Source organism: Phaethon aethereus (assembly GCF_964289735.1).
Source record: "Phaethon aethereus genome assembly, chromosome: 2".
Classification (NCBI taxonomy): Eukaryota; Metazoa; Chordata; class Aves; order Phaethontiformes; family Phaethontidae; genus Phaethon; species Phaethon aethereus.
Window position 1 is genome coordinate 82,052,437 of NC_138582.1, and position 21,972 is coordinate 82,074,408.

At 40.3% G+C, this 21,972-nt stretch overlaps 1 protein-coding gene across 1 annotated transcript in view; it reads right to left on the minus strand.

Annotated features, from left to right (window-relative positions):
• CTNND2 (catenin delta 2) overlaps positions 1–21,972 on the minus strand; it is a gene marked incomplete at both ends in the record, with an annotated part of 569,531 nt that overhangs the window by 269,597 nt on the left and 277,962 nt on the right. The window contains one exon of the mRNA XM_081996266.1: positions 11,950–12,144. Within this exon, the coding sequence (XP_081852392.1) occupies positions 11,950–12,144 (195 nt within the window). The remainder of the gene's footprint in view (positions 1–11,949; positions 12,145–21,972) is intronic.

Here is a 21,972-nt window from a genome sequence, read left to right on the forward strand (position 1 = left end):
ATGTGAAGTGTTTTAGAGCATGCACCAGATTTTTTGCAATCAAAGTTTAACAAAATAGATTATAATTAAGCTAGGAGCAAATCAGCAATCCAAAGTAACAAGCACAAGCAGCCAAGTTTAACACTGTTCAGGATGTATGATAATACATAATAATACTAAATTTGCTTAGCAGTTACTTTTAGCAGCACTTTTCCATATTGGAAGTGTAAGAGTTTAGAGAAATAAATGGTTGGGGGAGCCTGAAAATATTTGCTGAAAGGAGAAAAAAAGATACTGTAATTGATATTAGCAGCTACCTCTAAGGTAATTAGAATTTTATGAAGGCACTATCCTATCCTCTGTTAAAGTACACATGCACAAGGAATTTTGTACTTTAAACATACAAACTGAGAGCAGGGGGGGGAAAAAAAAAACAAAAACAAAACACCACTAAAGGATTTCAAGATACAAGGCTCCAATTCAGATTTAAAATATTCAGGACCTTAAGCAAGTATCAACACCACAGAAGTTCTATGCAGCTTGGCAACTTTGCTATAGTCAGAACTACTGCAACTTTCTATTCCTCTTGTTTTCTATTTTCTCCTCCCTCACTTCTCTGCGCTCTTTATTTTGTCCTATTTAGTTGATGATCTTGCAATCAAAACTTGGGTCTCCAAATTCTCAGCCAGAGAGAAAGAAAAAGAACCTGTAAGCAAATCTTCCCTTGCATCCTCATAGGAGGGGCTCTTCTCCATCCAGTCAGCCTTTGCTCTCAGTGCATCAGCCTTTCAGGGCTTCCAGGATTGCATCAAACTCCAGACAATCAATTGGAAGAACCTCTTTCCCTCTACTACCTCCATATCCTCTCCCTCTCTCAGGGATTTCTAGTTATGCTTCAAAGACTCAGCTAGCCTTGTTCACCCTAATTCTTTCTGCTGGCTCCAGCTTTCTCCAGGTGCTCATATTTTCTGTATATGAGGGGAAATACAACCTTCTTCCCTCCAGTCAACTCTCCCTTGCTCAGCTCAGTGCCTCCATGAGCCGGGCATGGCAAATAGCCAGTCTCCCTGCTGCACCAGGTATGTCTTTTTACAGGAACATAACAAGCCGTACAGGGGAAATGCAAGCAATCAGAAGAAATAGGTACTGAACAGCATGACACTTGGCAAAAAAGGTCTCTTTTCCACCCACAAACATGTTTGTCACAATTTCCTCAGGTACTGGTTATACCTGGCTGTCATACCTGCTTGGAATTAGCATGTCTACATGCCGCTGCAGTCACGTATTGAGTTATATTTTTATCATCAGATGTTTCCACGACATGGTAAGGAAGAAGCCTTTTTATCACAGCAATTTCCATGTCTCTTCCAGATGGTATCACAGGAGATGTACGTTGTTCATACTTTCCCATCCCATCTTCAAAACCCAGAGGTAGCGGGTTAGCCACTATACTGTAACTTCTATGGGAAATACTCAGTGCAACTCTGAATTAACAGGTTCATTCCCACCGCTGGCAGGTTCAGAGTGCTAAGCTCGATGACGATCATAAACATACTCAAAGTGATTCCGCACCTCAGTAATGAATTATTACCCGTTTGCTATTTGATTCTTTCAAAAGTCTTAAAATCATCTCCTGACTGTTGCTGTATTTACAAGCCACAATTTCTTCTGCAGGAAAACAACTCCTTCCTTCATAGACACCAAGGAAACATCACTTGTGCTCTGCATATTGTCATGTTCAATGAATCCTCTTCCAATGCAAAAACTGACAACCTTTGACGACTGAAGATGCTACCGCACTGATGTATCCTTTCATTTCAATTTTCTAAGAGCGTTCTTTAGATCTGACACTAATTGTTACAACAAGACTGAACATTCCTTTGCTTAGAAACTGATGTTTTTTCCATAACGCAGAAAGAATCGGTGAAAGAAAATACTGCTTCCTTGTTTCTGAGCTATTTCTCTGTTTATAGAAGAGCTGGTATCTGGCCACTTTGAATGCTCCCTTTGTCTACATTGTTCCACCTCAGTTTGCACATTCTCATATTGTGTGTACCTTAGTTTCCTTGTCATGCTTGTTTTTTGTTTGAAATACATACCTTTTTTTCCTTTTACTGAACTGTTCCACTGGGGTAAGATGTATAACTGCCATTGCCTAACCCTTACCATACGGAGTAATTTTCTTAATCACCAATTTAGACTTGGCATTTCTTTACTAGTAGTTATTTCATTTATGGGTTCAAGGACGTGATTAGCTGGTATCATCTGAAACCACCTACTTCCATTAGGGTTAGCAATGGAAGCAAGTACATACCTTATAAATAATCTGTAAGGATTTTTGTACCTCTAAAGCAAGTTTTAATGAAGAAATAGGTAGACAATTAATTCAGTGAACACAATGGTGACAGAGTTTGTATCCTAGAAATTTGCATTTCAGTTCAGTAGATATGGTGCCTGAGATAAGTAAGTTCCGATCAAAGTTTATCTGCAGCTGTGCTTGATGCCACTTCAGTGAATCCTGAAGTCAAAACTTGATTGCAGTCTCTTCCACAGCCAGCTCTGTTACAAGGCTTCGCTGCTGTGCCCAACCTCACATCCCCATACCCACAACCTTCTCAAATTCTACATCCTTCCCTCCAGTCATCCTTCACCATCAGGTTCCAGAGTTATGGCATGTCCATCACGATAACACAGCCTCTATCTCAAAAGCATATGTAGCTAAAACAGCATTTTGAAATCCATGTAGTCTGAGGGGACATCAAGGTTTTCTGCAGATATTAGCATTCCCCAAGCAACTACATCGTTTCAATTACTTCAGATTCCCAACTTTTTATCATCAGATGTTTCCGTGACATGGTAAGGAGGCGTGACTGACTTCCTTACAACCAAACAGGGCAGAAGCCATGTTTTTCAAGTTTTCGGTATTAAAAAAAACATATGTATATATAATACTCCTTTCCACCTCCACGAACTGACCACATTTTAAGTCTGACAGATTTTAATCTCCACTACTGTATGCAACTTCCATTCTCAGACTCAGCTTCTAGCATGTTTCAGTGATGCTACCCTGCACAAAAAAAAAAAAAAAAAGGTACTTCCACATAATGTGATAATCGGTTGCCACCTTTGGCTGCTTAAGGTATTATGCCAAGATCTTTTCTCAGATTGTCTCGTCTCTCTGAGTTGCATGCCTCAAACTGGGGAGAACATGCAGTTTAATTCATTTGTTACATGTCCATTTAAACACAGAAAGTAACAACTGCCAAGGCCCTTAAAAGCAACTGCTCTTTCAGAATCTGAGATACTAAAGTTCATCATACCAGTTTCCTTACTGGAAATAAAATTCAACCCTGAGCAATGGCATGATACAAGACATACACATCGCTCTTCTCTCCCTAGTACTTCATGGTTTCACATGGTGAGCATGGGACATAATGACCATAGTGATTGTAAAACCCGATCACAGCAAAACCACACAGACCATACTAGCACGCATAGACTAGCCACTGCAATTGAATTTCTGTTTTCACTTCAAATTCACCTTCTCTTGAAATCCCTCTGTTAAAAGTTTCTTGTCCAGCTGGCCAACGTAAAGCAGAACACATGAATGAAAGTCATAATCATTATTAAAAAATGTATAAATATTATGAGACAATAACAGATTAACAGCCTGCACTGCGTCATTCTACAGCTATCAAGGACATGGATGTCTTCTCCTTTAGATTTTGACTTTTCTGTATTTAGTACACCATAATCCTAAGTAATAAAATGGCTGCTAACTGGTATTTTCTATAACACCTTAGTGAGCTTCAGCTATTTTAATGAATAGCTTCCAGTCTGGAGTAGAGAGTTATTTTACTATTAAGTTAACCACATTAGTATTCCAGTGCCAGACCATGTGATATGTACACCTTAAACATTAACTTAACTTCTGCAAATGATAGCTTGAAAACTGCTGAACCCATTATAGTAAAAACTAACATCTTTGAATGCTTGCTGTACTTGTAAAAACTCTACATGTAAACTGCTGAAATTATGATAGAGGAGAAGACTACCTCTAAAAGTAGACAGTCTTATATTAAAAAAAAAGATTACACCTTGAGTTTAAAAAAAAAATTAAAAATAGGCTAGTGATTTTTAAAAGTGCCTTTATAATATAATGCTGCAGAAAGAATGATCCTCTAACAAAAGCATTAGACGTCTTGAGGACATCACTGGGTAGTTACCTCTGGCACAGCATTGTGGTTTTGTTCAGCTAAGATTTACAAGAAGGAGATTTATGAAAGTTGTTTGAATTGCTTCTTATTTCATGAATGTCAACCTTGTATTTCTACACAACACTGAAGTGAATAAAAGAGAATGGACATAGTCCTGCATCACTAAAGTCTAATGTGACCAGGCTTTAACCTGAGACTACACTTGCACAGTAAATAGATGACAAAGACACCGTTTCTGGCACAGAGTAGACACTGTATTTTCTCAATAGTGGCAGATGAGATTTACAGGGTATGTGCTTCCCTGACCAAGATTTTATAATCACACTTCTCCCTCAATAGGTGGCAAAAGTCAAGGGACACCTGAGAAGCATTCAGACATGCTCTAAATAATTCTTCCATTGAAAAAGAATAGAAGAATTAGAAAATACATAGGAAAAACCACAAGCCTCTGGAGGTATCCTGTTCACAGGACAGAGGAAGGAGGCTGTGGATACGGACCGTTTTAAAAGGTTTATATTCGGAGCAACAGTGAAGTCTGGGCTGTCTTCAGAAGGGTACAATTCCTCTACAGAACCAAAACACGGGCTCAGTACTTTCAGGCTATGAATATCTTATTTGGAGAAATGCTTCTCTGCTATAAGGGGGCTATTGTTCACAGATTACAAAGGTGGTTCTACAGGGTTTTTACTTCCTGCCACTTCCCTCCCTCATTGCTCTTCTCCACAGCTTTACAGTGACCACTGGATACCACTGAAGTTGAAAACAATGTCCTTTAATAAAGTCCTGACAAAATTTTAATACGAAAGAAATAGAATTTTGGGGTTTTTTTCCCCCTCAGAGAAAATGTCACTGTACCTGGAAAAAGAATCACCTAAAAACATATACACAAGAATATAACACAGGTAAGGCTATACCAGACACCTGGATTTGTCAAATGAAATGGGATTATGACTTTGCATTGCTCTGAGGTGATTTGTTATTCACTATGCAGATCTGTAAGGTATTTTGTGCTCAATTTACTTTGTACTGAAGATTTGTTCCCCACTTATTTCCTATAATTCTCTCTCCCTAAGCAATGTTATCAAGTGGATGTCAGTCAGGAATACGGGTCTATTATAACAACATTACCAAACTAATAGAGATGCAGTGGTAGGAATAATTTTTCTTTTTAATTTCCCTGAAAACATTACGTCCTATAGCCAGAACTCCATGCTGTGTGATTTACCAGCATGATCTTCAATTAATCTGCAGCTGTGGCATCACAGTATGCCTCTGAACAGCACATCAGCTTGGGACAAAATAGAAACCAAAACAAACCAACTTGTCCCCCAACCAGAAAAAAACCCACAATCTAAACAGAAAGAAGTGATGTTCGGTATTTATAACCTACCTATTGCACTTTAGGACTGAACAAAAATAAGATTTGAGAAGCAGTGTAACGGACAAAGGATTTAATCCAAATGGGGCAAGTCAAAGCTGATTTTGCTGTTGCTCCTCCTTTTTGCATGGAGTGACAAGTTTAAAGCCAAATAAAGAAAAATATATTTGAAACCAAGGTTCCCATTTTACTTTCAAACGAAGTATTTGTAATATAGGAACTAGCATATTAACAGGATGCTTTTCACTAATAGCTAGATGCTGCTCTGAAACCGAAGTAAAACTATACCAAAAAACATGCAGCAAATTAAGTACTTGGGTATTTGGAAGCAGCATTAAGCAGTCCATGCAACACCCTTCTCCATCCTTGCTGTAAAAATCTCAACTGAAAAAAAAAAAGTTGACTTGCACCTACTCAGCAGAGCAGCACTCCCTCCCAGAGCAAGGCAAGGTCTCTGCCCCACCATGCCAGCAGAGGAGCAAAGGCAGGGCAGAGGCAAGGAGCTGGTGGTTGGTGCAGCTTTCCAGCAGCAACTCCACAAGGCCAGCCTTCTGTCTACCAGGTCAATGGGATGGAAGTTCAAATGGGTTGGGTGTGTGACTGCCTTTGCTACGGGGAGGGTGCCCCCAGGGAGTGACCTGGCACTAAGAACGGGAGGCGATCAGACATCAAAGAGCTGGGACTGCCCTGGTCTGCTTGTGCAATGAAAAAAAGGAGAGGAGGATCAGAGCCATTTAAGCACCCACAAGCAGCAATCCTAGCAACCTCCCATTCCTGCAAAAAAACCCCCACAAACCCAAACCAACCAACAGTGTAATGAATTTTGTATAGGCTGTTCCTGTCTGAGGTGGCAGAAAAAATAAGTTTTGCTTCTCCCTCTCCTTTAGGTAACCCGAGTAGAGACCTGATCCTCACTGTGGACACTTCATAAGATGGAACGAGGAGGCAGAGGAGAGAAACAGCCTAGCCATGTTGTGAGAAAGCCACCAGCTCAGTGACAGGAGAAGGAATGCCAGTTTTCCTTGTAAATCTTCCCCTCAGACATTGCTTAACCTCCAGGACAGCAGAAGCCTGGGCTAAGTGCAGCAGGGGCAAAGCAGCAAACACCAACATAGCCGCCCGGGTCCTCTTCCCGTCCCTCCATCAGCATGTCTAACCTGTGAAGAAAGACTGGACTCCAGAAACAACCACTGCCCCTACCCCACTAAAGCAAGGCACACTTTTAGAGGAGGAAGACAGTGTTACAAATAACTAGGAGCAGTGCTGGACATAAGGCATCCCTCGGTGCAGGCTCCTTTCCTTCAGAGAATGAAGAACCAGGCAGGAGCAGGAAGGCAGGCAGAGAAAAGGAGGGCAGCATCTGTCCAGAAATACAGTGATAATTCCCACCTTCAGCAGTTTTTCCTGAGCCGTATCACAGGACTATGAAATACAGAGTTTCTTCCTGCCGCTGGCAAGCGCTTGAACAGAGAGCACAGCCAGGCTTCTGGTTTGCACCTGCCATCAGGAGTTTCACAGGCCTCTGTGACCAGTGCTCTCCACCACAGCACCCAGGAGCCGGTGCAGCCTGCGGCAGCACGGCTGGCAGTAACCGACAGCTTCAGAGGCGGCGGCACGTTGGTGGAACCACCTAAGCATCAGTGGGAGGAACCTCGGAGACCTGGCCTGAAGGAGACGAGGCCATCAGAGAAGCTGGAGGGCAGCCTGGCAACCGCCTGCAGGTGCAGGGCCATTGGGAAGCTCTGGAGGAAGCACAAGAAGTGCTGCAGGAACGGCCCTGCCCCACAAACGCTCCCTGAAGGATAACCCAGTGCGAGAGCACGCTTGGCAAACCCTTCAGGCCCCACACTCAGCCACTCTTCAGAGGCAACGCAAACTTTGACTGCTTATCCTTTCACTATTCAACCTCCTTTCAGGGAATCTTTCATTTCAGCGTCCTCTTTTTAATTTCAGTAATATCAGCCACAGACCCTACTCTTCCTTTTCCCCCTCCCTCTGGGAAGCACAGAACAGTCCTTACAGTGCCGTGCGTGCCCTGTCTTCATCAAGGAGGCACTTCAGCTCCACACACTCAGCACTCAAAACTAATGCCACCTGGCTGCATAACCATACAAAGGTGCTGGACTTAGCACAAGCGAGCTGCATCACGAGACCTTCCCCACGGTGACCTTCAGGGACCAGAGGCAGAGACTGTCCTCAGGCGGTGCATCCTGAGGCAATCCTCTTCAAGGCCGTCAAGGTTCCCCTGGTCCAGTGAGATGTGTACATTGTTCACAGAAGTGAGGAGGACAGCTTCGCTCCCCTGGTGTAATTCCTGGTTCATCCTTGCCACTTGTGTGAGGATGGGGACAAAGATATTTGCCTGCTGCCCGTGAAACCAGTGAGCGCTTTTAAAGCGTGAGCCCTCTGTGGGTGTTGAGATCTGAACGTCCAGTTCTCCAGCATCATCACTGGTGCTTTTAAGCAGCAGGACTTACTTCATCTGATGAAGGCCCAGTTTGCAGAGAGTTCAGAATAAGCACAGACCTACCATCTACCACCCCTCCCTCCCAGACCACTGGCAACAGCACTCTTTTAAGGCTTTTAATAGCTTCATGTGGAAATCACATCCTTTTTATAGAGGAGGGCTCATCTCTTTCACTGAGGGACCACAGCGAAAGCAAGCGTCATCACGGGCTTCCAGACGGCGTGCTGCCAGCCTCCAGAGTGTGATGGCAACCGGTCCCACAGACCCCACCGTTGCCGAAGCCATGCTCCCTCGTTGCAGGTCGGCACCGACAGTCCAGAACCCGAGCAGCAGTGCTGCTTTCTCCTCAAGGCAGCTACGGAAATCCCAGGCTTGCTGAGATTTTGGCTGCTTGGACTTCTTTCGTGTTTAACATGAATTAAAAACAAATAACTAAGGACTAAATCCCTAGTCCAAACTTGTAATTCTGCAAATAAGAACACAGTCGCCAATTCTGCGTCCTGCTCTAGTCAAAAGGCAATCCTTCCCCTCTTAAGTAATAGCCCTCTAAATTCCAGCAGTGTTCATGTAAACATCCCATCAAATAAACTTCTCTATTATTAACTTAGGATTTAAATTAATAATGCAAGGCCTTTAGCTTTATAGGGAAAAATAAGTAACACCTCTGCCTGGACAAAAATTATTAGCGTTATTTAGTTGGGTTACAAATACAAGTTATAAGTTGCTATTCAGTAAGCTAATTAATTCATTATTTATATTACATCTGAGCATTTCCTCCAAGCACATCTTTTGTGGATTCCCATTTCAAAAGTAGACTTTCATGTTTATTGCTACTTTTAGTGCAAAAGTTTGGGCTGGTACTTTTTACATGAGAGAAGGCATTACCCTTTGAAGACCAAAAGGGATTGTTAAGTAAAAGCGGCCAATGAAAAAAGCCTATGCAGCGACTGTTGTCAAGTTTGAAAGATCATTTTTAGCTTAGACAGCATGACAGTAACACACTCAGTCATAACTTAAACCACAAAGTGATGAAGAACTCATCCTGCTCCTATCTAAAGTTATGCTAATAAGGGAGATGTTCAGTAGGCTCCTACCATTTTGTATCTTCTGCAATACATAGCCCTTAGTGCAGAACTATCGTCATGCATTTCATACACAAACGAAATACAAGTAAAATACGAAAGTTAAAAAAACCAAAACCAAACCAACACCCAAAAAAACCAGTAAGTAGAACAAACTTAATTTAGTTTACCCTGTAGCAAAATTTTAGCTTATTGAATTCTGCTCACTGAATGTTGATTCACCTAGGGGATGAAAAAAACTTGAGTGTGCTTTATTCTTAGTTGCATAAACATTCCTTAATGTAATAAGTATTTAAAAGCTCACAGAAGAGAAAGAGGTGATGCCTGTATTATTTTAAAAAAGTTTCCATTCTGTGACTTACTTAGTCTTCCAAATTCAGTGAAATTTTCAAATTCAGAAAGAATGTTCTTTTAAAAAAAAAAAAAATCACAAACCTAAATAGTTTACAAGTATAGCTAGCATAATTTTTGTTTCTAATGGGCAATATTAGCTGCAGAGAAGAAAAATCCAGGCTTTAGACAAAGTCCTTAGACTAAGTTTGCCTTCCTCCCCGCCCCCCGATGTGTAAAAGCATGCACCGTCTTCATGTTTAAAGGTACTGTTGCAAGAGACAAAAGAATGTGTACTACGGTCTATAAAGGAGCGCACTAAGTCTTAAAGTCCGTCCCCCCCGCCCCCCGGGCAATTCACACACCCAGAAGATACAGGCCATGAATCCTTGGCACATATCTTCAAGGAGTACACAGCAATCTACATCCCTCATATCTTATACCAAATAGTCAAGACAAGTAGCTATTCAGTCCTACAATAAAATACACTTAGGACAACCCAACGATGAAATAAAAAGTTTTATGTGCCGAACTTCAGTTGAACTCCTTCCCCTCCTTTCTGCTCGTTTGAGAACAATTGTATGGTCTCCATCAGAAGTGATATGTTCCTATGGGCATTTGTAGTAGAGGCAGGAGGAGTCTGAGAGTTGATCCAGTCCAGTCCAAAATTCTCTCTGAGTGTCAACAGCTCTTCAGCCTGGTTGTCTGAAAGGCTGACAGCATCCACAGCTAACAGCTATCGACCGAGCAACAGAATAATTGGCCTGGCACACATCCACCTGCTTTTATTTCCCCTGACCCTGATGATAGGGGTGGAGGCGGAAAGCGAGGGAGGATCAAGCCAACACAAAGCAGGACTGATGGGGTTATTCTTAAGAACGAGCCTGGAGCAGTGTTCAAATCCGTATCCCAAACAGCAAGACAAAAGTCACCTTCACAGGGGTCATTTCTGCTACCCAAATCAACATATTTTTATTTAGCTTTTCCTCTTCCCTTCTGAAGACCCATCTTCAGGTATTACCCACCAACATCCTACGTCCAAGTTTCATTCACTATGATTGTGATCTATGTTGACAGGGTTTACCTTCCTTACGGAGGTGTTGTGAACATTACAGTCACAAGACAGCCTGCTACTTCAGCACAGGGAACCAAGGGATATTTTGCAAGCAAAACATGAAACCCTCTTCAGGGCATGACTGGGAAAGAGAGCATCGTATAGGAAAAACAAGGAGGCCACATGTGGAACACAAAGCTTAAAGTTCAATATAAATAGTTGCTTCAACCACTTTCACTGCCTCTGCTGCTCAGTGATTTATGCAGAGGTCTTGTCCCCTTCATGCAAAGAATAGTAATCTTTTCTCCTATACACATATGACTCTACACAAAACATACACTATGGCAGTTTCTTTTAACAGTAAGGAAATGGTGTAATGGCGTTCTTCAAAAAGTACAAAGCTGTTATAGGTATTTCACTAGAGAATTCTGTGGAAAAATTTCTTTTTAAGGATTTTATCCTGTACTCTAAACACCCAGAACTTGCACAAAGCAATAGAAATTTCTGGATATGCAGAAACTGCCAGCTTTGCCCTGGGAGAAGTGGTTTTAAAAACAAAACAAAAAAAATGTTTTAGAAGAAAGCAAAAGTATTTTGCTCCAAAAGGTACACTTAACTTTTTCTTGATGAAAATGGGAGTGATCTGAGAATGGACATAATCTTCCCTCTTTGATCAACACAGCAAAGACAAAACACCAGAAATACTTACAATTCCTAAGGCAAGTTCTTCCTACATCTGCTTTAGGCTATTTTGGCTGTAGCATTTATGTACTCTAATTATTTTGTGCATTAAATACCATAAATATCCCTGTTGATTTCTGATCTATTTGTGGGTTCCAACATACAGCTGTATTTCATTTGGTTGAGAGGACATTCTGCAAGTAGGACTTGTACACCAAGACATTTCATGGTCAATCATTATTATTTATAGATAAACCAGTGATGCTAACAGCTTTTCTTTATGCCATAGTTCAATTTTATGCCTGTGTACCTATACCTAAGCATACCTCTGTAGAAGAGGGGAAGAACATTTATGTATGATTCACTTTGAGAGCAAGTGAACAATCCTTTAGCTTCATGTTGAATGAACTTTGCAGTCCCTTTGCAACACACAAAATACCTGTGCAAGCAAAAAACCCTAGCAACTTCTTCAGAGAGAACAAATTTTTCTCAAACACAATACACAAGATTAATAAAAATATTCTCTCTCCTCCCATGAGTAAGCCCCCTCCCCAAATTAGCTTAACCTACTGTACATACAGCACAACATGAAGTATTTCTCCATTTTGTGCATGCCTTTGGGGTTCTGTTGATAGCTGCCATCTGCACAAAGTATTTTGTTTGACTGGCATGCACATAAAACATTTGGTTTAGCACATCAGAAAGAGAAGAATAAGGGTATACCTCATAAAAAGACAATCATGCAAGTTACATCCACCTACCTGTACTAGTGCGGTATGTGCCTGTGTGTGCTGGTTGCAGAGGGTCCCCCTGACTCTGGCTGAGACTCCTCATAGGGGGCTTCTGATAAACTCTGTCTTCGTAAATAGGATCTATATGGTGTTCTGGAGACTGCAGTGCCCTTAACTCGGAGCCAAGGTGGCTGTGCTGGCTGCTGTAAGATGCCCGAGACCCAGCTGCAAACAGATTTATAAGATACATTTAAGAGAGAGAGGAAAAAAAAAAAGCGTGACAAATACAGGATCTGACTTTATTAAAAGTTTCCTTGAATGTAGCACTTAAGCACAAAAGAACCCCAAACAAAATAATCAAATAAATGTTTTCAATATACAAATAGAAATAGCATGCAAGGGCAGCAACAGCCCCAGTTAATCACTTGAGTTGCATCATCCAGCTGTGGGCATCTACTCCAAAGCCTCATTTCTTCCAAGGAAACTACATATTTTGGAGAGATAGATATAATGATATCATCTCTTCTTAAATAGAGACCAAAAATCCCGAGCCCCACTCCCACACATCCCAAAGGGCAAAAACACCCCTAAACCCTAACTGTGCGATCCGGGAATGCCCTAGACCAAACAGGTCCACAGAAGAACCAGGAATGGGGGAGAAGAAAGGAGCAGCAGTCACAACTAGTTTCAGAACTATGTTATGCACATATCTTAAGATCTACAAATGAAATAAGCTAAAGCTGATGAACAGATGTAGTTATATGAAGGCTGATCTTTTTGCTGCCTCACTAAAGTGCAACAGTGCAACAGTCGTGCTTTACCAACATTTTACCCACAACAGTTTAAAAAAAAAATCATATTGCTAAGACTTTCTACAACTTAAGAATCTTCTCGGGATGAAGAAATTAATCATGCCTTCTGGAAAAATTATTTCAAGGATACAGCTCTTTTTTTTTTAAAAATTGGTAAATAGCATGTTCAACTGGGATTGTATTAAAACATTTTCTTATTCTACTATTAAAAATACTATTTTCTATCCTGATATTTAAAAAAGAGACTTGCATATTTACAGCTGCTATTACTTTTGTCACTTGAATCCATTTGTCACTTAAGTACTTCAGTTTTGCGGTCCGTTGGCAAGATTCCCAAGGAGAGTCACGGGGAAGCCATACAAGCATCACACATTTTGAAGGCCAGAATCAAGCAAGTGGGCAAGCAACACTTAACAAAGGTTAGGCCTATACCACAAAGCAGTAACATGCTATCTAAATATTTAGAAAAACAATCAAAGATACAACTATTACATCCCTTGCTGATTCTCCTGTGAGGTTAAAATCCTGGACGTTGGTGATGCTTGTACTGCTCAGACTGTCAGGCAGCCATTCCTGCCGAAAATCTCTACTACATTCATTGTGTGGGCAGTGGTTTTGTTGCGTAAACGAACACTAAATATTTTTAAAATGCAAAGCACAGGTATAAAGTAATGTGTGATAGCAACATAGAAGTGAGAAAGATACATGGATGCATTATTACTTAAACATCAATACAAATTGGCTAGAAGAAAAGAATAATTTATCCCATTTTCTTCCTACTAATCAGCTTGTGCCATATATGTGTTTCCTTCCGATTTTTTCAACGTATGTGCACGTTTTCAGTGGAATACTCTATTTGCATATTTTTCCCTTCAAACATTTTTCAGATGGACTTGCCATTAGCACACAACTGAAAGTAATTCTGTTGTTCCCCTTACTAGAAAATCTGCTGAGAATCCCAAATACATATTTTATCTGTAACTACTGCAATTACCCAGGAAGTTGATATTACTAGTACAGAACTAAATTCTTCACGGTCTGCATTTTCAAAATGCTCTTTAACCCTGCATCTTTGAGACTGATTCTCAGAACAGCTGAACGGCTCCACTAAAGTCTAGTACCCTTCAGAGTGGCCTGAAATACAGCCTGTTACGATTATGTCCGAATTTCACTATGTACTTGGTTCACTCTGTATTCAGAGGAAAATAAAAAAGGAAAACAGAAAAATTGAGGGCAAGGTTTCAACAGTGCATCAAAAAACCATACTCGCTACAGAATAAAGAATTACACCCCCTTCTATAAGCACTACGATTCTTTTGTCCATTTACAAATTAAAAACGCTCTTTGGAACAATAGATTTCTTCTTCATCCTGCTTCCAGTGAACCGAAAGATTCTTCCCATTGAATTTAGTGGCAGTATAACCCAAATATCAACATGTTCTGAAACAGTTATGCTAGTCTTCTGGTGAGGTGGGCTTAATTCAACCTCCTCCATACTCTACCGATAGTTCTGAATCTGCAAGTACTAATACTAGTCTAATACTAAATGCAATTTTAGTATTAGTTTATTACATTAAGATTAAACAGAGGTTTACTTGTGTACTGCACATGTAATTAAGACTGTAACATTACTGTACTAAATAGTAAACATATGTATAACCACGGAAACTTCTTGACCAAAACCACATTACATTTCCTGAAAACAAGACAAGGCAGATGTAAAAAACAATAAAATAAAACCAACATAACTTGCCTGAAAATAGCTAAGTGGCAATCTAGAAATAACTTGAAGCCACCTGAGTAATAAGATTATCGGTAAACACCCCAAAAAAAAAAAGTTTGAGAGTTAAAACTCTACCAGGCAGTAACTGCCACTATTCTTCTAACATATCAAAAAACCAAAGATTTCAACAGGTAGCTAAAATACTTTCTTTTTAAAAACATAAACACTCTGAAATCTCAGAAATTAAGGCCATCAGAACATGAATATACCTTTTAAAGCATGTCTCAAACACCTTTAGTTGTAAGCAAAACTGATACTTTCCCACAGACCTCAATATGCAATTTTACTACACTATTTCCAAATTATCAGATATCAACATTTAAGCACAAAATACTATCTCCCTTTAAAGTTCTTAAATCTAGTTTAAAAAGAAAAAAAGACCAGAAAATTTATAAAAAGATGCAACACCACCATTTTTAATGTTTCTACTAAGTTGGTATTTCAAAAACTGGAATAGCAAGTTCTGTTTTCGATTAAAATATCATTTCCATAGCTCTTAAAATTCTTGCATTTATTAAGTTATTCAAGTATCAACTTAGAAGCAACATGTTTTTATTGCATGCTTTATTTAAATATTAAAATCAACTAACCAATAGCTATTATACCAACAGTTATCTTTGTTGCTGGTACTGTATCATATCCAGTAAAGCTCACACAGGTAACTTTCAGGAAAATAGCAGACAATTACAGCTGAAGTCGACAAAACACTTGTAGATTTTTATATCATTATCAAAAAAAGAAAAAAGAAAAAAGGGGCAAGTGTGATGGATTTCAGACAACTGCATCCTACCTCATCTACACATTCAGCCCCCTCCACCATATTCTGCCGCTACTTCGGAAGGCACTGGAAAGACAGTTATGTCAATCAAAGCAAAGACTGTGAACTCAAAGAACTGATGCAACTGATGGAGAGAGAGGTATGACACAACTCCTGCCTGCATCCTGGGTTAGCAGCAAACAGCTACATCCTTTACTGCCTGAAGCTGAAAGCTGATCTGTATCGTCTGCTTCAGAAAACCCTTGCATTAATGCAGTCGGAAGCTCACAGAGGTTGGAAAAGCAACGAGGTCAGAATGGAAAAGCAGCAATCAATATACTACCAGGAAGCAATAAAACATCGGATTACCGAGGCCCATTAGCATTCTGGCATTCAAGGAGGCTCGTCGCCCTCAGAAGCGGTTTCCCTAAACCTCGAGGCATCATGAATACGTGGCTCACCCCAAACTGCACTTGTCCATGTTCTCAACCAGCCACCACCCCTTCACCCCACTAATAACGCTGCACTCCTTTAGGTTGCTTGAAACCAAAGCAGGGACATGCATCAAGGCCACACACAACTCTCCTACATATTCTGAAAATGGACTCATCCCCCCTCCCTGACCAACCCATCCCTAGCAGTAAGGCTATTTTTCCCTTGGGGAAGGCATCAGTCCCATTCAAAGACAGGGCTACATACAACTTCAAAGTCATCATTAAATTTACAGTTCTGAAAGCTGTTAAGTACAGATGATGTAGATGTATACATCAGAGTAGACACAGAATTCTTATGACCATGGTTGTGAAGGAGTGGGGTTTTTTTTTCTCCCTTTTAGATTAAAAGAAAAACAAAACCCAAAAACATTTGAGAAGAGCTAAACCATTATTTAGGGGCTGAAGAAACCACTTGATAATTAATTCATCAAATAGTCCAATCTTTCGTTGGACAAAACACTGAGAAATTATTTGATTGCAATGCCAGAGATGCATCACAGCAGGAAGTAAGGAGAAGCCTAAAAAACACACACTAAAATAGCTGCAAGAGGCATCAGAAGCGAAGCAGACAAGTAAAAAAAAAAAAAAAAAATCAAAATAGTGTATTTTTTTAAACAGAAACTGCTTAAGAATAAAGCATACAGAAAAGGGAGTGTTCTCTGTCTTTTGAAGTCTCCAAGACTGAAACCTGACAGAAAGTGGAACGCCCCTTCTTCTGCATCTCTGTGGAGCTTTTGAAAGTAGACTGTGGTGAGGCTCCAGCAAAGGTATCTTGTGAGCCCCAGCCAGGTAAATCAGATTAGGGCAATGACGATAACCTAGAACGGGCCAGAAGTTTTACCAGATGAAGATACCCCATTCCTACAACCTTTGCTCTCCTCCCACATTCAAGAGGGGCACTAGAAAGAACCTGGGAAGAGTGCAGTCCTACCTATTGGATCAAAAAGACAATCTCCACCCTTCACACTTAAAAAACCACCCTACTAGCGGAAGGTTTCCAAATTATTCAGATATGTTCCTCAGTAGTATAGGGAAATGGTTGTTTCCTAGGAAAATGTTCTTTTTGACAAAGTCTCACTTTCCACAGGAAGAAAAATACTGTAATCAGACAAGTGTAATGTGAGAGAAATACACAAAATAATCTCTAATTACTCTTCAGAGTTTGTGTGGGCTGCCATGGAAATAAATACAACAGACACGTTTCAACGACACTGCTAACCTGACAGTTTAGGTCAATAAAGTAAACCACTATATTGGCAGCATTTTTCATTTCAAGAAGCTGAAGACATTAAAACTATTCAAATTGATGGATACACAGGCATTTGCGTATGCTTTAATAAAGCCTGAACAGATTTTATTTGTGTCCCTTGTGAAAGCCTTTAGAACCAGTCGTCCTGGCTTGCTGTAGCCCTAAAAAGGAGCCCTACAAATTCATGATACTCTTTAAACATCTCTAGTAGCAAGAACATACGGTACTGCCCCCCTCTCCAGGATTTAAGAGCTCACTGGAAGCATGAAATATGCAAGTGATCATCGCAACATGAAGAAAAAAAATCCAGATTTGACCAGATAAACTATTCAGGCCTCATTTAGAAATGCTCCATCACAAAACATATTCAACAGTCCTGTTAAGCAGGTTCCTTATATCAATGATACAGGAACATCATCAATGAGATACGAGCTGAGGATGAAGCTCATAACATTACATAACCATTACATTACCACTTATCAGTAATGAGTTTACACCATTTAACTTGGTTGTAACCCCACACGTTTCGACACGCAGTATATCTCTGGCTACTTGAGGCTCTAAATATCAAACTTTGAACACACTACAACACATTGCACTGAGGAGATTTGATTTTCTAGCAAAGAGGATTGACCATCCACGTCTGGCTACATAGATGTTTAATTTCAAATACAATGACAACATCGCTCATGTAGTTTGCACTGAGTTTTTCTTAGATTACAAGTTTTTAAAACAAATAACCAAAAAACAACCCCACACAATGGTAAAATTGTAATATGCCCATCAGTGAGATAAGGGACTGCAGGCACAGAAAATAAGGGAACCACAGCAATTGCAGCTTTGGTATGTTGCAAGTTTTTCAGAGGATGGAACAAACTTTTTGATTTAAATGGCACATCAGGATTGAAAACCTTTTTGACATGAGTTTCTCTTAGATGCTTGCCCTGAAATGCTACTCTACTTATTAAAAAAATAAAATAAACTATACAGTACATCAGGCTTCACTGTAATTCTGAAAAAGCAACATATGAGGAAGAGGATATGAATAGCAGGATTTTCACTCTGAACTCAGATGTCATGAAACCTATTTTACAGGCAGTAGCCTCGTTTACTTCACATAGTAAAGAAGTTGATGTGAACCCAAGTGCAGAATTAGAAGTGAACAGGGGGAAGAGGGATAAAGAAGTCAAACATCAACAGCTAGGGTTTTTATATTGACCTTTTTTGGCCAGAAATTTATGCAGAAGCATCTCCAAAATGCTTGTCTGAATACATGCATCTTCTACTCACAACAATGGAAAAGGACAGTATGATCTACAACAAATGTTACTGTAAATAAAACTAATAAAACTCAGATAATGGGAATATACCAGCACTGTGTGGTGAAAAGTATAGTACCAAAAAGAAGAAAACAAATCTAACCCAAGTGCTGAAAGTGAATACGAATTGTTAAGACATGACAGATGGTTAAATTAACCAGTAAGACATGACAGGCCATATGGCAGTACAGGCTAATGCACACCTTGGGCATGTCAGCTTCTGCCCCTAGCATACCAACAATCTGCATTCACCAGAACCAAAAACAAATCTGGACTGAATTCCTTTTAATTGGGTTTAGATTTTTCTTAAATGCAGGTTTCTCACTTGTTTAGATTATACACACACAAAAAATGTATCAATCTGGGGCTGAAGTTTTTCTTTTCCCAAATACTGAAATTAAAGATTAACTAACAAAAGTTCAGCATTAAACTCATTTTTGTCTTTGTGCTTTTCCATTCTTGCCACAATGTTCTATCCACGACTCAGGACTATCTGCACAAATAAAGAAGGAAACAATACCACTACTGAAACATGACTGATTACATGTGATGCCTCTCAACTTATATAAAGCTCTGGACATCCGGAAAAAACATGGACATGCTCCTTGGGCATCCCCGGTCCACACTATAGGAGATGACCACAAAACAAGTTTGTTTTACAACATACAGGCCCCTCAGGACTGAAGTAACAGACTTGCCTCACCTGTCAGTATCTCAGACTGCTTTTCCTCAGGTTTTCTACTTAAAAAGTTGAAGTGCAATATGATGCATGGCCTGCAGTGTTTCTTGTAACCTATCATTGCACAGACAAACCTGTTTGCAGTTTCACTGTCAGGATACTGTCACGTTCAGCAGCATGGCTCACCCGGGGGAATTTCCCAGACAGAATTTGTCCATTAACCAGATTAAGGATCTTAGGAAGGTCTCCTCAAAACAGATTGGCTTTGGCTGCTTAAGGGGACACTCTGCAGAGCCAGCCTCTGACTTAGGGGTAGCACTTTTCACATCAGTGCTAAAAATAAAGAAAGGTAAGGGTAGAAGGGGAGGAGGAAAAAAAAAAAAAAACACTATGCTTTTGTAAGTATAATAAACAGGCACAAAATAAACTTTAAAAATCATTTGATAAAGCTTACTATGTCTTATAAGAAGTATCTGGGTAATTTTTATCCCAAATAAACTAGTTTTTAACCAAATATTGAAATTAATTACACTCCTAAGTATATTTAAAAGACAAATAAAGCTAAAAATACTTTGTCTATATTTACTTTTTAGTCATGCAATGTGACTTCACTGCAAAGTATTGTATCAATCATTCTAATTCTACAAATCTAAGAAAAACAGGAAAAAAACAACCCCACACTATAAATTTGTGTTTCCTCACAAGCATTTTGTTTTTCCTGCTACTACCCTCATTCTGTTGAAAAGCATTCACCTGCTTAAAACATTTTATAAAAAAACAACCCCAAAAACCTGTTAGTGGAAGAAGAGAAGTGTGACTGGGAGCAAGGAGATAAGAGGCAAAGATAGCCAGGAAGAAACAGAAGATTAAATGTGACAGACAAGTTCAGGGAGATAATTCACGTTTCGTTTCTGATCTAGGGAACTGTCACTGAAGGAAGAACTAAAAACAAAAACATCCCCAAACCAACGGCTACCACACAGCAACAACTTGCCTCGAGCAAGGCAGAAAATGATCAATAATTTTTTTTTTTAAACTATTAACTGAATGATCACATCAGGTGCTCTCCCCCGCCTTCTCTTAAGCTCTGCCTCTTCCATTTGCCCTCAACCCTGCCAATTTTACAAAAAACGGGGGAAGAAGCCCCGTGCAGGAGCGGGAACAGATGCTGCTATCCAGCGATGCACGTCACCGTTTCCAGCCTTCCTGCTCACCGAGCACGTCGACCGAGGGCCGAGTGCCCCAGCAGCAAGACGACGTTACTAAGCCACGACACCAAGCAGCCGCACTTACGCCGTTTGGGTGAAAATCGTATCAAGCCTTTGTGGCAGAAGAGATAGTCTTTCAAGTTTTGCTAAACATCTTTATCTTAGAAAAGAAAAAAGTTTTTTATTTCAAATTTTGAACTATAAAAGCTTGTGCTGCACCACGGGCTCGATGGTAAAATAGGTGCTGGGGTAATAGATTCAACTCAGCAAGTAAAGGAACAGAAATACTAGTGTATTTGGTGAGATAGGCCCCAGAAGTAAATATCCAGGAAAAAAACACCACCTCTATGAGATATTTTGCAAAACCCTACAGCCAACACTTCTCTGACAAGGATTGCAAGTCACACGGAAGACCAGTGCGCTTTAATTTCCCAAAGCTGGGCCTTCCTTCCTCCCCGCGGCTCAAGGCAGTACCAAGGCAGACCTGGGGAGCCAATTTCTGCCTGCTCAGCAGCAGTGTAGACTAAACATCCAAAACCCCATAGATCTCTGTAGGCCTACAGATCACTTCCAGCAGCACGGGTGATTTGCTAAAAAGCATTGCTGCCTCCAGCAAAATGAATCGAGCGCTATTCCACTGATGCCTGCCAGTGAAAACTTAACTTTATGATAGTGTTTAACATTGTGGACGAGCACAACATCTTAAAAAAAAAAAACCCAGGTACTCACAACCCTTCCCCCCAAACCAAGCATCAGCTCGGTCAACCTTAAATGGAGCAAGTTCTGACAGCAGCTCTGGTGCAGGGGGAAAGGGAAAGCCTTTCCGCATCGACTCCTCCCTGCACATCGAACAGAAAAAATATCTACAGCTTAAATTCAGCTAGAAGTGAAAGTCTGAAGACTGGCACAGAAAGTTCGTTGAGGGACGTGCCTTGTGGAACAGTGGTTCCCAAAGGGAAAACAGTCACTGTCTAATACTGTAGGAAGGGTAACACCAGAAAACAAAACTCACTTGGGCAATGAAGCGTCAAGTCTGTCCAACTGCAGTGTTTCTCAACTGGCTTTTGCTGGGCAACCTAAATTTTTCACCTAATTGTACTGCCATTCCTGGGGGTTCACAGTTCCAACAGGTGGTTTGCCTGCTAACAGGGGCAATGCAAATAGATAGTTCCGACGTACCCTGACCACGCGTGCATCTTTTAAAAAGTATTGATTTATGATGAATATTGCACGTACTTTTGCAAACCTATGTTCCAGTCTCTGATACATACAGGTGAAAACCAAGACACCACATCTGGGGTTTGCTCACAGAAGAGTGTTCGCAACTTATCTTCTGTGATTGCTATTACAATGAGATTGCATATTATTACACATATGAACAGTATTAACTTTTGGAGATTTTGTCTGTAACACTTTGTACTCAAACTTGCATTTCACTGAGAGAATGGAGAAAAGCATCAGATAGCATTTGTTCTTTTATGTAAAGTCATCTTTGATAGAATATTAAACATTTTCTCCTCAGAGGCCTTCTCCTCCTCAGTAAGCATTTCCTTGCAAGGCCTGGCTTCTAGGATTCACCAAGACCCAAGGCATTAAGTCTGTGATGTTCCAGGGGGGAAAAAAAGAGGGGGTGTATGTGTGTGTTCATTATCTTTGTCTTTCTCTCAATGCCACGTTCAAGAAAGGTAAGAACTCTCTGGATATTCTGTAACATACTATATTACTCATCAAATGTTCATTACCCATTTGAGA